The 14,061-nt window shown below is 40.3% G+C and overlaps 1 protein-coding gene across 3 annotated transcripts in view; it reads right to left on the reverse strand.

Moving 5' to 3' along the window:
• Window positions 1–14,061, reverse strand: part of CRACDL (CRACD like) — a 79,199-nt gene that overhangs the window by 25,223 nt on the left and 39,915 nt on the right. For all 3 annotated transcript variants that reach the window (XM_070750975.1, XM_070750977.1, XM_070750976.1), the window contains exon 8: window positions 11,297–12,866. In XM_070750975.1, coding sequence (XP_070607076.1) covers window positions 11,297–12,866 — 1,570 coding nt within the window. The remainder of the gene's footprint in view (window positions 1–11,296; window positions 12,867–14,061) is intronic.

Consider the following 14,061-nt stretch of genomic DNA (forward strand, 5'->3'; position numbering starts at 1 on the left):
ATCCCCCTGACATTCTGCTGAAAATGTGCAAATTGAACGGGAGTGAAATACCACTTATGTAATATTTTCCTTCTCATTTCCCTAATTCTTGTATTTTTAATTTTCCTTATATCTTCTACTATATTTTCCATTTCTTGTACCTCTACTAATATCTCATTTTGCCACCATTTAGTCAATCCATCAATCGTATCCCCATCTGACTGCACTAGCAGTTTGTATATATTAGTTGCTTGCGCCTTTATCCCCTCACTTTTTTCTCTTATTATTTTCTCTAACCCTGTCTCCTCCCGCCATAATACTTCTTTATTCTCCCTTTCATTTAGATATTTACATATTGCATTTATTTGTAGCCACCTTCCCTTACCTAACCACCATTCTACAGTGATCCCCCGATTATCGCAAGGGTTCCGTTCCAAGACCCCTCGCGATAATCGATATTTCGGGATGTAGTGGTGCGGAAGGAAAAACACAATCTGCGCATGCGCGCCCCTTTTTCCATGGCCGCACATGCGCAGATGGTGGAGTTTGCGTGTGGGCAGCGGGGAAGACCCTTCGGCCGCCCAACAGCTGATCTGCTCTGCAGCGCGGCGGCAGCGAGGAGCCGAAGATGGGGTTTCCCTGTTGCCCAGGCAACGGGGAAACCCCATCTTCGGCTCCTCGCTGCTGCCGCGCTGCGGAGCAGATCAGCTGTTGGGCGGCCGAAGGAACCTTCCCTGGGTCTTCCCGCCGCCCAGGCAAAGGGGAAACCCCAAGATCGCTTGCCGCTTGCCGCTTGCCCGTCACCCGCTCGCCCGGCCGCTCGCTTGCCGCTTGCCGCTTGCTTGTTCGCCCGCCCGCCCGGCTGCTCGCTTGCCGCTTGCCCGTCACCCGCTCGCCCGGCCGCTCGCTTGCCGCTTGCCCATTCGCCCACCCGCCTGGCTGCTCGCTTGCCGCTTGCCCGTTTGCCCGCCCGCCCGGCTGCTCGCTTGCCGCTTGCCGCTTGCCCGTTCGCCCGCCCGCCCGGCTGCTCGCTTGCCGCTTGCCCGTTCGCCCGCCCGCCCGGCTGCTCGCTTGCCGCTCGAGAGCAAGAGGGGGAGAGATAGAGAAAGAGAGAGAAGGAAAGAAAGAGATGAGAGAGGGAGGAAGAGAGTGTGAGAGAGGAAGAAGCAAGAGAGAGAAAGAGAGAGAGAAAGAAAGATGAGAAAGGAAGGGAGTGATGTCATCGGGTGGAAAAATCGCGATATAGCGATTCGCAATGATCGGGATCGCGAAACTCGGGGGATCACTGTATACGATTTCTACTTGGCCTGCCATCCTTCTCGTATAACTGTTCTATCTTAGTTATCCCTCTTCCCTTCAACTCTCCTATAACCCTATTTAAGTTAATTTCATTTTCTCTATTTATTACATAAAGCGATGACAGTTTAGATTTATATAATCCTATTTTCCCTTGCCATTTTTTCCAAATTTCCATAGTCCCTTTCATTGGGCCTATTAATTTACCTATATCACTCCTATTCCACTTCCTAAAAATTAATTCTCTATTGTTCATCCCGTTTATCTGTTTTTCCAATTTCGCCCATTTATTTTCACTTAATTGCAACTCCATTAACCTTTCCATTTGAAAAGCTTCCCTATACAGCTCCAAACATGGAACACCCCATCCCCCCTCTTTTTCATTCGCAATTAACCACTTTTTTCTTATTCTTGGTCTCTTATCTTCTTCAATCCAATAATTTAATTTTTTGTCCCACTCTTTAACCTTACATACCGATAACCCCCCCGACAGCACCTGAAATAGGTACATCATCTTGGGAGCTATCATCATTTTTAAAGCTCTTATTTTAGAGAGTCTCCTTAGCTTTTTATCTTTCCAGCTCCTCATCTGTTTCAACATTTTCCTCCATATTAATCTATAATTAATCTCTTCCATTTTCACTGGGTTTTTCAATAACCAAATTCCTAAATATTTTATTTTTTTAAGTCCTAATTTCAACCCTGATTCTTTCCTAATTTCTATCTGTTCTCTCGGATCTATATTTAAACACATAATCTCTGATTTTTCCATATTAACCGACAGTCCCGATTCCTGCTTAAACTCTTCTAAAATATTTATTATACCTTTAATCATCTCCATCGGGGTCTGGGTCAATATAATTGCATCATCTGCAAATAAATTTATTTTCATTTCTAATTCCCCTATTCTATATCCTGCCCAAGTGTTATCTTGTCTTATCTTATTAGCTAAGATCTCTATTGCTATTACAAATAATTTTGGAGACAAAGGGCATCCCTGCTTGGTGCCGTTTAATATTTTAATACTCTGCGTTCTTTGTCCATTCACTCTTATATATGCTTCATTTCCTTTATAAATCTCTTTTATAGTTTCACAAAAATTTCCCTCCATATTTAATTTGTTACATAATTTATATAAATAACTATGGTTAACTTTATCGAACGCTTTATAAACATCTAATTTCAAAATTCCCAATTTCCTTTTAGTAGCGGTAGCATGGTGCATCACATTCATTACATTTCTAATTGGTTCACTTATTTTCCTTCCCTTCACGAATCCATATTGATCCTCTTCAATTATTTTTGGTAAAATATTTTCTAATCTATTTGCCAGTATTTTCATAAATATTTTATAATCCTGATTTGCCAAACTGATCGGACGGTAAGACCCAGGCTCTCTTAAATCTCGACCCATCTTCGGAATGGTAACAATTTCTGAAAGCTTCCATGTCTGCGGGATATCACGATTTGACAATATATTATTAAACAATTTCCCCAAATGCGGCAACAAAACATTCACATAAGTTTTATAGAATTCCCCTGTAAACCCATCTGGGCCCGGTGCTTTGGCTTGTTTTAACCCTTTAATTACTCTAGCAATTTCATCTTGTGTAATTTCTGCATTCAAAATTTGTTTATCTTCTTCACTTACTATTTTCCCAACCTTGAGGACTCCTATCTTCACTTGCTCCTCTTTATACAAATCTTCATAATATTTCCTCATTATCTCCTCTAACTGGTCATTACCATATCTAACCACTCCACTGGTGTCCCTCAATGCTAAAATACATGATTTTTCTTTCCTCTTCTTCCGATATCTCGCCATTTGCTGCATTGATCTTGTCCCCCAGCTCTGTATTTTTTGTCGCATCGCCATTCTCATCTTATTCCATTTAATCTCATCATACACCATCAACTGTTTCTTTTTCAATTTCAATAAACTATTCCAATCTCTACTTTTTGTTAATCTTAACTGCTCTTGCATCAAATCTATTTCCCTTATCTTCCTTTCCCTCTCTCTACCCCACCTCTTCCTAATATCTGCTTCCATACATATACATTGTCCCCTCATGAAGGTCTTACATGCATCCCATACAATTGATTGTTTAATACCACCCACATCATTAATTCTAAAATATTCTGATAACTCTGTTTGCAATTTCTCTTTATCTTGTTCCCTAGCAGTTACAACTGCATTATATCTCCAAATTTTTTGATTTCGTTCCTGACCTATTTCCAATTCTGCCAATAGTGGGGCATGATCTGATATCCATATACTTTTAATGTCTACTTTTTTAACTTGTATATTGCCTCCCCTATTCATTAATACAGAGGTCCTCAACCTTTTTTGCATCAGGGACCGGCTTTAAGCTAGACCAGTTTTCCATGGCCCGGTGGGGGGGGGGGCTTTGGTCATATGGGGGTGGGGTTATGGAGGGGTGGAGCTTAGTGACGCAGCCCTCCACACTTCTCCACAGGGCAGTGAGAATCAGGAGGCTCCTTTGGCGGCTGGGGGCTGCCTGGCTTTGTGATTTTGGCTGGGGGGGGAGTTAGGAAGGTCCTACTTCTCCCCCCAGCCAAAAATTCAAAGCCTATCTGCTGGATACGGGCGATGAGTGGGACAGAGCGGCGCGGAAGCCTCTTGCAGCAGCTGCCACAGCCACAGGCTTCGGCGCCGCTCGTCCCGCTCATCGCCCGTATCCAGCAGATAGGCTTTGAGTTTTTGGCTGGGGGGGGAGAGGTAGGACCTTCCTAAGTCCCCCCCCCAGCCAAAAACTCAAAGCCAGGCAGCCCCCAGCCGCCAAAGGAGCCTCCTGATTCTCCCCTTTGAATCCCGCCGGCCAAGAGCACTCGAGCAGCAGCTTCTGCCAGACACGGGGAATGAGCGGGACGAGCGGTGCCAAAGCCGGTGGCTGTGGCAGCTGCTGCAAGAGGCTTCCGCACCGCTCATCCCACTCATCGCCCGTATCCAGCGGATAGGCTTTGAGTTTTTGGCTGGGGGGGGGGAGAAGTAGGACCTTCCTAAGTCCCCCCCCAGCCAAAAACTCAAAGCCTATCTGCTGGATACGGGCGATGAGTGGGACGAGCGGTGCGGAAGCCTCTTGCAGCAGCTGCCACAGCCACCGGCTTTGGCGCCGCTCGTCCCGCTCATCGCCCGTATCCAGCAGATAGGCTTTGAGTTTTTGGCTGGGGGGGGAGAAGTAGGACCTTCCTAACTCCCCCCCAGCCAAAATCACAAAGCCAGGCAGCCCCCAGCCGCCAAAGGAGCCTCCTGATTCCCCCCGCCCTGCCCGACGCCCCACCCTGTCCTGCATAATGTCCTCTGCCGGGAGGGCAGCGGCACCGCGGACCGCTGAAAAACCCCAACGGCCCAGTCCCGGTCCGCGGACCGGCGGTTGGGGACCTCTGCATTAATATGTAGTCTATGCAGCTAAATGTGTGATATCTTGCTGAATAATATGTAGCTCTGTTTAAAATATCTGCATGTAGATCCACCATATTAAGTCTATTTAAATGTAACATCCTGCTATTTGCAGTCCCATTTGTTAATTGCATATGGGTTATTCCGATGGGTTTCTAGGCATTTCACCTCTGGCTCCGAATAAATATAAAATGTAAAGAGTTTTCTCCCCCTTAAAAAGACTATAAATCTTCCTTAGAAAAAAATAGGAGAAACAGGAATCTGCCGGCATCAAAGAGAATTTGAAGATTTACGATTTCAAGCAAAGACGGAGGCGCTTTCGATGTAACAAGGAAGTGATAAGTGAGTACAATAAATCTTAAAATGGCGGAGGGAGGGAAAAAAGAAGACGTCTCCAGCCTGGCTAACATTGAAAAAAAACTGGATAAACTGCTGGATATTTGTAGTGGATTTGAACAGAGATTTAATAAAGTTGAGACTAAAATGGAACAGCTGGATTTAGAAGTTAAACAAATTAAAAAGGAGGGAGATTCTTCTGCTGGAAAGATATTGAAAGTTGAGAAACAAGTGATGGATTACGATGGAAAAATAAGACAAATAAATGATAGAATCGCAAATTTGGAGGACAAACAGAGAAGGAGGAATTTGCGTTTACGAGGGTTCAGAATGGATTCGGCCTCTGATTTTAAGTTAACAGAAGCTGTCTGTGCTTGGTTAAATAAACAGACAGGCGTGCATGTCAGCGTGGAGGAGCTGTTGCGTGTTTACTGGGCAGCCCCCAGAAGAGACGGCAGACAGAGAGATGTGATCATCGCTTTCCTCAGTGAAAAAAAAGCAGAGATGATTTATAAAACTTTGAAGACTTCTATGAGCCTTAAACAAGACGGAAATGAGATAAGGGTTCTGAGGGATCTTTCCTGGGAAACCCTGAGAGCGAGAGCTGTGTTGAAACCAATTGCAAGCCGGCTATATCAAAGTGGAACCAGATTTAGCTGGGGCTACCCAGTGGCCATCTTGGTGTTCCAGGACAATAAAATGTACAGAGTACGTTCATTGGAGGAGGGAAAGGTTTTATTGAATCAACTGGGGATTAAGTTTGATGAAACTGGAGCACTAGCATATGAAGGAGAAGAGGCTTTTGACGGTCGGAGTACCCCAGATGAGGAGGAAAGACGAAGGGAAGAGCAGCTGAAGGAGTTAAGCGGGCAGGTGGAGGCCATCAGAAAGGAGCAGAGAAGAACACGGGCTCTGCGTGAGAAGAGAGCCAGAAAGTGATGGTGTTTGGTCCCTTGTCTTGTTGTGGGGGGGGGGGGAAGGAAAAGGAAAAGAATTATTACTATTACTATTATTGTTGTTATTATTATTATTATTTTTCTTGGAGATGCCTTGGGATTCCTGTATATCTGTCATTCAGTGGGGGAAGTCTAAGGGGGAGAAAAAGGTGGTTTAAGAATTTAAAATTAAAGAAGAAATTAAAGAAGGAATTATTTAAAGGAGAAAGGAGGGGGGAGAAATTTTTCTCTTTAATAAAATTAAAAAGGGTTGAAAGAGGAGCTAGTTGAGTGGGAACGCAATCCAGATAATGTGCCTCATGTATGGGCAAGGTTTTTTCTTGTCTTCTCCCCTCTCAGTGGGGGGAGCACAGGGGGAGGCACGTTGGGGGGGGTAATAGGGGTAAGGAAAGGGGAAAAATATAAACCAAGGGCAAAACAAGAGGGGAAAAGGGTGATTTTGGTATATTATGACGGAGTGTAAGATAATGGTTTTAAATGTGAATGGTTTGGGATCGGATTTGAAACGTTTTAGGATATTAAGGATGGCTAAGCAATACAAGGTGGATATTATGATTTTGACAGAAACACATAAAAGAAGGGGAGGAAGGGATAACTTGATTAATGATAGAAATTGGAAATGGGTGTTTGAGTCGAGAGGAACACAAAATAGTCGAGGCACAGCGATTCTGATTCATCAGAGGGTTAATTTTGAAGAGGTGGGAATTCAGAAAGACAGAGAAGGAAGGTGGATATTTGTTAAAGGGAAAATAAATCAAAAGAAGCTGACATTAGCAGCAATTTATGCCCCAAATGTGAAAACAAAACAATTTATAATAAATACTAAGAAGAAGTTAGACAACTTTAAGGAGGGCTCAACTTTTTTGGCAGGAGATGTGGGGGAGACATCCACATGCTGCAGGCCTGTTTTGCCCCCCCCCCCCCGTGGAATCTGCTGATGAAGCTACTTCTGACCAAGAAGACATGAGTGACAGGGAGGAGGAGAGTGGGGCAGACAGCTCAGAAGGAGATCAATTATCTAGCTCCTACTTGGATTCAGAACAAGAGTTAATGATACAGCTACGCATGCGGAGAGCGATGCATAGGCAACAACAACTGAGAGATTATTATCAAAGAAAATGAGGCCACCAGTGGTTGGGTGGGGCTGTGGTAATTAGTGAGGCTGCTATAAAGAGCAGCCTGTGGGTTTGGCCATTGTGGAGGATTATCTGATCATTGTGTTTCGTGACTGCTTTACTGACTTTGACCTTTTGTGTGCTGACCCCCCCCCCCCCCGCTTTGAAACTAAACCAGGGCAAAGTGTGTTTCACTTTGTGAAAGAAGAAGAACTGTGAATTGCCTCACAGCTGCAAGCTAAGTATCACAGAACTGATAAGGGACTTGTACAAATTACCAGTTTGTTTGGAGACGAGTGCTCTTTGCTATACCAAAAGAGGGCTTGGTTTAAGTGAATTTTCATTATAAAGAACATTGTTTTGAATTTTCAAACGTGTGTGTGTCTAAAATTTGTACCTGTGAATTTTTGGGAGGATTCTACCAGAGAGCCCGACAGAACAGAGACCTTCCTGCCAATCAGCTTAAAGCTCTGTTGGGAGTGGGTGCTAGACTTATGATTGGTGCTAGACTTATGATTCGGGGTCACCACAACATGAGGAACTGTATTAAGAGGTCACGTCATTAGAAAGGTTGAGAACCATTGCTCTAACTAAATGCCTAAGCAATCTTGCTGAAAATAATATGAAGAAATTTAGACGTGTGTGTGTGTGTGTGTGTGTGTGTGTGTGTGTGTGTGTAAGGAGGAAAGGAAGAAGGGAGAATAAGAATTCTTGCTTAAGGTACAAATGACCAGGGTCAAATCAGTATACTTTGGACAGGTTATGTGAACGGTAGTCTAGAATCTGAAAAAGGTGGAACAAAAAGAAGCCAACCAGCAACAATATGGATGGACACAACTATAGCAATGATGTTACCCCATTGGAAGATCTGAAGGTTAAAAGCTGGACACAGATCATCTTGAAGAAATTTCATCTATATCTATATCAACCAAGACTTGTGATGAGTTTGATCACACAAAAATCTGTCTGTCTGTCTCTCACTCACTCATGCCTAGGAAGAAATCATTCTTTCTAAAGCTTTATTGGATCACAATTTAAAAATTGGAGAACTTTTTTTATTTAGAAACTGTGCAGCCAGAGATAGGGTTCAATAGTTAGGCAGAGTAAGGTGATGATCAACAAATATTGTTAAAGAGACTTTCTCTTCTAGTCCGATTCCTAAAAAAGGATCCTACATAGTTTCTGCTCTGGCAATCTCACACTACTTACCAGAGCTTACAAAACTTTTGCCAGACCCATCCTCGAATACAGCTCATCTGTTTGGAACCCATATCACATTTCAGACATTAACACCCTTGAAAATGTCCAAAGATACTTCACCAGAAGAGCCCTTCACTCCTCCACTCGAAATAGAATACCCTACAAGACTAGACTTTTAATCCTGGGCCTAGAAAGTTTAGAACTAGGACGCCTTAAACAAGATCTAGGTATTGCCCACAAGATCATATGCTGCAACATTCTGCCTGTCAGTGACTACTTCAGCTTCAACCACAACAACACAAGAGCACACAACAGATTTAAACTTAATATTAACCGCTCCAAACTTGACTGTAAAAAATATGACTTCAGTAACCGAGTTGTCGAAGCGTAGAACTCATTACCGGACTCCATAGTGTCATCCCCAAACCCCCAACACTTTACCCTTAGATTATCTACGGTTGACCTATCCAGATTCCTAAGAGGTCAGTAAGGGGCGAGTACAAGTGCACTACAAGTGCCTTCCGTCCCCTGTCCTATTGCTCTCCTATATCTCCTATACCTTTGCTCTATTTCTATATCTCTTCTTCTATTCCGTCATTGATATGTTCTATTACTTTATCTTCTTTTCTATTATTTCTTAGATATATTTTACTATGAGTATCTCCTCTATAACCTTCATCATGTATTTTACTATGTGTGTATATAGATATATACCCACTAAAACCCTCATTGTGTATTGGACAAAATAAATAAATAAATAAAATGCCTTTCTGAGCTAAAGGGAGACATAAACCTTACCTTAATCTGTGCTTTTAGCTAAATACCTTGATATTAATAAATATATTCCAAAGACAATAAGTTTGAGTAATTAGTCTTATCAATGCCACCAGACATGGCTTATTCCAATCAATCAACCTAGTGTCATGTACCTTTTCAATCCTTTTTTTTCTTTTACTTCTTCTCACACTGATATCTTCCCAAAATGCGGCTTTGTTATTCAGCCAAGAAATGTACAATGCCCCTTGCTTTTCCCCCTACTTATTCTCATCATCCTGCAACTGCAATTAATTTTGATGGCCAAGACTCAATTTCAAAATATTTTCTTTCTTTTTATTCCACATGGCTAATTTTATGCTTTTTAAAACAATTTCTTTTCTTCTTTTAATACTCCTTATTTTTTTATCTTACATTTCTCCAGATACGATTAAAAATCACTACTTTTGCTCCATCCCCCCAAAATCCCATGTATCTATTATTATAACATTTTTATTGGAATAGAATATTGTAATTGAGGTACCTAGATATTTCACCAAGACATACCCACATTCAAAACCATAGAAATGGTGGTAAAAACCCTCCCCTAATTCCATCTCTTACAATACTAGACAACACAGTATTAACAGTAGAAACCTTTAAATTTCTAGATTCTACCACAGTGCAAGATCTAAAATGGTTACCTAACATCAAAAATGTCATCAAAAAAGAGCAACAAAGAATGTTTTTTTGCACCAACTCAGAAAGCTCAAACTGCCCAAGGAGCTGTTGATACAGTTCTACAGAGGAATTATTGAGTTTGTCATCTGCACCTCTATAACTGTCTGGTTTGATTCTGCAACCCAACAAGACTGACACAGACTTCAGAGGATAATTAGAACTACAGAAAAAACAATTGCTACCATCCTGCCTTCCTTTGAGGACTTGTATACAGAGGGCTGTGAAAATATTTACAGACCCCTCACATCCTGGATATAAACTGTTACATGTCCTACCTTCAAAACGACATTGCACACCGGAACAACTAGACACAAGAACAGTTTTTTCCCAAATGCCATCACTCTGCTAAACAAATAATTTCCTCAAAACTGTCAAACTATTTACTAAGTCTGCACTACTATTAATCTTCACATTGTTCCCACCACTCATCTCTTCCTACTAATGACTGTATGATTTTGTTGCTTGTATCCTCATGATTTATATTGACTGATTCCTAATACGTTGTTTTATTTGTTTCCTAGTATGATTTGATTACTTACTTGTACCTGGACTATAATTAAATGTTGTACCTTATAATTCTTGACTAATGTATCTTTTCTTTTATATGCATTGAGAGCATGTGCCCCAATGACAAATTCCTTGTGTGTCCAATCACACTTGGTCAATTAAAAAAAACCCCTCTTCTATTCTATTCTCGTCTAGTCTATTCTATTATCAGATTTGGCTAACAAACTTAGCCAATTCTCTCTGTATTTTAATTCCAGTTATTTGAGAACATGAGTGTTGGTTTCTTTCCCTTCTAATTAGTTACAGTTATAAATTATGGTTAATCATAAACAAATAACATGTTAAACTGTCTAGAATATTTGTCACATTCCCAAATAGGAAGGATCAAATAGAAATAATGCAGTACTGTATATCACTTTGGTTATAATATTTGGTGAGATGTACACTCTCAGTATATATTTAGTTTTGTCCCTTCATAATGTTAATGCCTTAGGCACCTGCTTTCCAAATTTCAAATAAATCCTAATGGAACAGATTTTAAAAAATAATGTCTCCTAGGAATTTTCCAAATAAGGAAATATGTAGTTACAAATTTACAAAATGATGAAGAGATACTGTATATGTTATGAAAAATAGCACTTCCACTTAATAGCACTTAAATTTACTGAAAATCAGTATCCTCAGAAAAGATTCTGCAGAATCCCAAGGATGACGTAAAACAAGAAAAGAAGTGGTACCAAACTTTCAGAACACTAGAAAGCAGATTTTAATATAGTTTAAAAAAAAATAATCTTGAAAATATGATGTAAATGTTCAGAATTTCCTCATGTTTTTAGAATAGATTTTTACCTAAGGGAAAAAGTAAGAGAGCCTTTTGTATCTTTAATATCATTTATCTAAAATCTAGTGACTCTGAGTTTATCTATTAAACCATGGCTTGCTGAATAAGTAACACACACACACACACACACACACACACGCCAAAGTCTTACCAGGCACTTCGGAGGGATTCTGTTTCTTTTCCACATGTCTGCTTTCTGTTTTAAATTCTGGATATTTGGTTATCTTTTCCTGCTTTTCTGTGCTTGAGTTAAGGCTAGTAATACTGGAGTGTTGCAAAGCAGGTTTTCTCGGCAGTGGTGGTTTTGGGTTTCCCTGTTCAGAGGATTTTAATTTAGTTTTGAGGCTTTCATTGGACAAATCAGTAACATTTCCATCTGTTGCATTCCTGATTTCTCCTTTTTCAACTTTCACTGAAGGTAAAGTCACCTCTTCTTTTACTAAATTAAGTTCAGCACTATCTCCTTTCCGTTCCTTTGATTCCTGTCCAGCATCTCTGTATTTCAGCGATAAAGAGGTGGACCTAAGTTTGACTTGGAAGGGATTTTGGCTCTCAGAGCTTGAATGGCTTGGACTTGACAGCTGCAGAAGATTACCAAAAGAGTTGCTCAATACTGGTTTTGAACCCAAAGGCTGTGAGGCAAAAGTCTTTGAGTCTAATGCTCGACCAGGAATATCAGATTCTGACTCTAATGAGGGTTTCTGTTTATTAAAGCACATTTTTTTCTCTTTTGAAGAGTTCGTCTCAACATCCTTCTTTGTTTTGGAAACATTTGTGGAGAAATTTACCTGCATGGCAAGAGGTTTCTCATGCTCTGAAGCATCCTTCGTGTTCAGGCTGTTAGATCTTGATCTCCACCGCGCCGATGACACTGAAAACTTTCTCAAGCTACAAAGGTCATTGGTTTCTTTTTCTGCTTTCCCCCCCAATATACCATCAGATAGAGCTGGGAGACGATCTTTATCATTAGATTCCAGTTTCTCTTGAGCTGCTTTCATTTTGCCTTGAGTCAAAGAAGTTCTTTCTTCTAGTGACAAGTTTCTGCATGAAGCCCGAGATATACTACTGTTCTCTGAATGGAGTAAATTTGGAAGCTGGGAAGGATTTGTGGATGAAGAAATGATGGAATTGGCCAATAAAGATGTTCTCTTTGTAGCTTCCTTGTTAGAAACACTTTCCAAAGCTTCCTTAGCATCTTTCAATGATTTTTTCTCTGATGCATCTGATTCCACAGTCATATAATTTTTGGCAAGGATATTTTTAGAAGTTCTTGTGTCACTTTTGGATGGAATATCAGAAATCTGTTTATTTTCTAGGTTTAAAATACTTAAGGGCACATTGCTTAAATTCTTAGGGGATATCTCTAAAGTTTCACAGTGTTCTTTGTCATGTTGTGGAACAATATTTTCTTTGGGTTCAGAAACTGAAGACTGCCTTACAGTGTATATTAATCCATGGACAGATTCACCGCCCTCTGAAGAGTTGTCACAACAATGTGAGTCCATCAGAGAAGTGGAGTGGGACATGTAATTCTTTTCATCTGGATGACTCATAGGCTGAAACTCAGAGAAAACCATATTGGACAAAGCTGCATTGTCAGCCAGTTCCTGTGGAGTGGAAGTCATGCCTTTGCAGAACTCTTCAACTGGCACTTCTTTTTCAACACTTTCATCTTCCTCAAGGGTGCAGATCATGTCATTCTGAGACTCAGATAATTTTTTCTGCAAGGAAAAAAAAGCTTGCATCTTTTTTCTATATCACGGCAGTACTTTTCAAAAAGTTTAGTTACTTCTAAGATGGAAGTACCATTGACAATAAACATGTCTTGGAATTTTATGATTTGATTAACTTCAACAATGTGACATATTTTCAAGAGATAGAATTGTGAATGGTGCATGTGATGAAATTTGCAAGGTACATATACAGTATAAGTGTGGCCACTATTTCCCTGTGATCTACAAATTTTGTTGTTCTGATTGCAAAGATTAAGACAGTCATCATTTGGAAATTGTTATAATTCAGAAAAGCAATCCAGGAGGCAACCCTCCATTGATTACCTTTTAAAAAATTATACATCCATTTTTTCCCCATTACTAATTAGAAATCATTATACAATAAATGGAAGAGAAGTACTGTTAGTCTCTTATTCTCTTAATTTCTTTCTATCTTTAACAACTAAATACTGAGACTGTGAAAAAAAGGAGATTTGGAAGTACATCTATGAAGCACCCCTGAACCTTTAAAATATCTGTATCTTTCAACAGAAGAAAATATTTGTAGCTCATGGTTTAATAGTGGAATCCTTGGTGATCTCTAAGCTTGATTATTTGCTTGCATATGTTTTATTACTTGACTAGGTAAATTATCAATGATAATGGGTAGCACTACCTAGATGGGCAATGACATATCTACAAGCAAAGTCAAGCTCAGAGAGCACCAAGAACTCACAGCCACATTTTTGTCCAGGCTTAAGTAACTGCTTCAGAAAGCTACTTGTATTTGCTTAGGAATTGATTATTTCATAGTTTCTTCAGTCTTCATTATGCTTTTTTAAAAGCTGCATAATTTCAGCCTACAACTGTGGCTAACTTTTTTTTTTACAATATATTTTTTATTGGGAGTCTGCAGTATTTGAATTTAAAGGGAAAAACGGATCTTTGAAATATATAGTGGCACACAAACTTGTCTGCAATTCCTTGAAGCATTCATGCCTTTCCTATGATCATGCAGCTGCCTTTTCTAATTGCTATATGATGCTATGAAAATACGTATGGTTTATTAAACTACAGTGGAGGGCTAAATAGTATACCACGATAGATCTTTTTGTCTTCACGTAAATTAGAATTCAATGTTACTTTTCAATATGTTCTTAGAATTCTTGTCTACCTACTGTATACATTCTCATTTTCTGTGTAA

The sequence above is a fragment of the Erythrolamprus reginae genome, chromosome 4, assembly GCF_031021105.1.
Source record: "Erythrolamprus reginae isolate rEryReg1 chromosome 4, rEryReg1.hap1, whole genome shotgun sequence".
NCBI classification, from domain to species: Eukaryota; Metazoa; Chordata; class Lepidosauria; order Squamata; family Dipsadidae; genus Erythrolamprus; species Erythrolamprus reginae.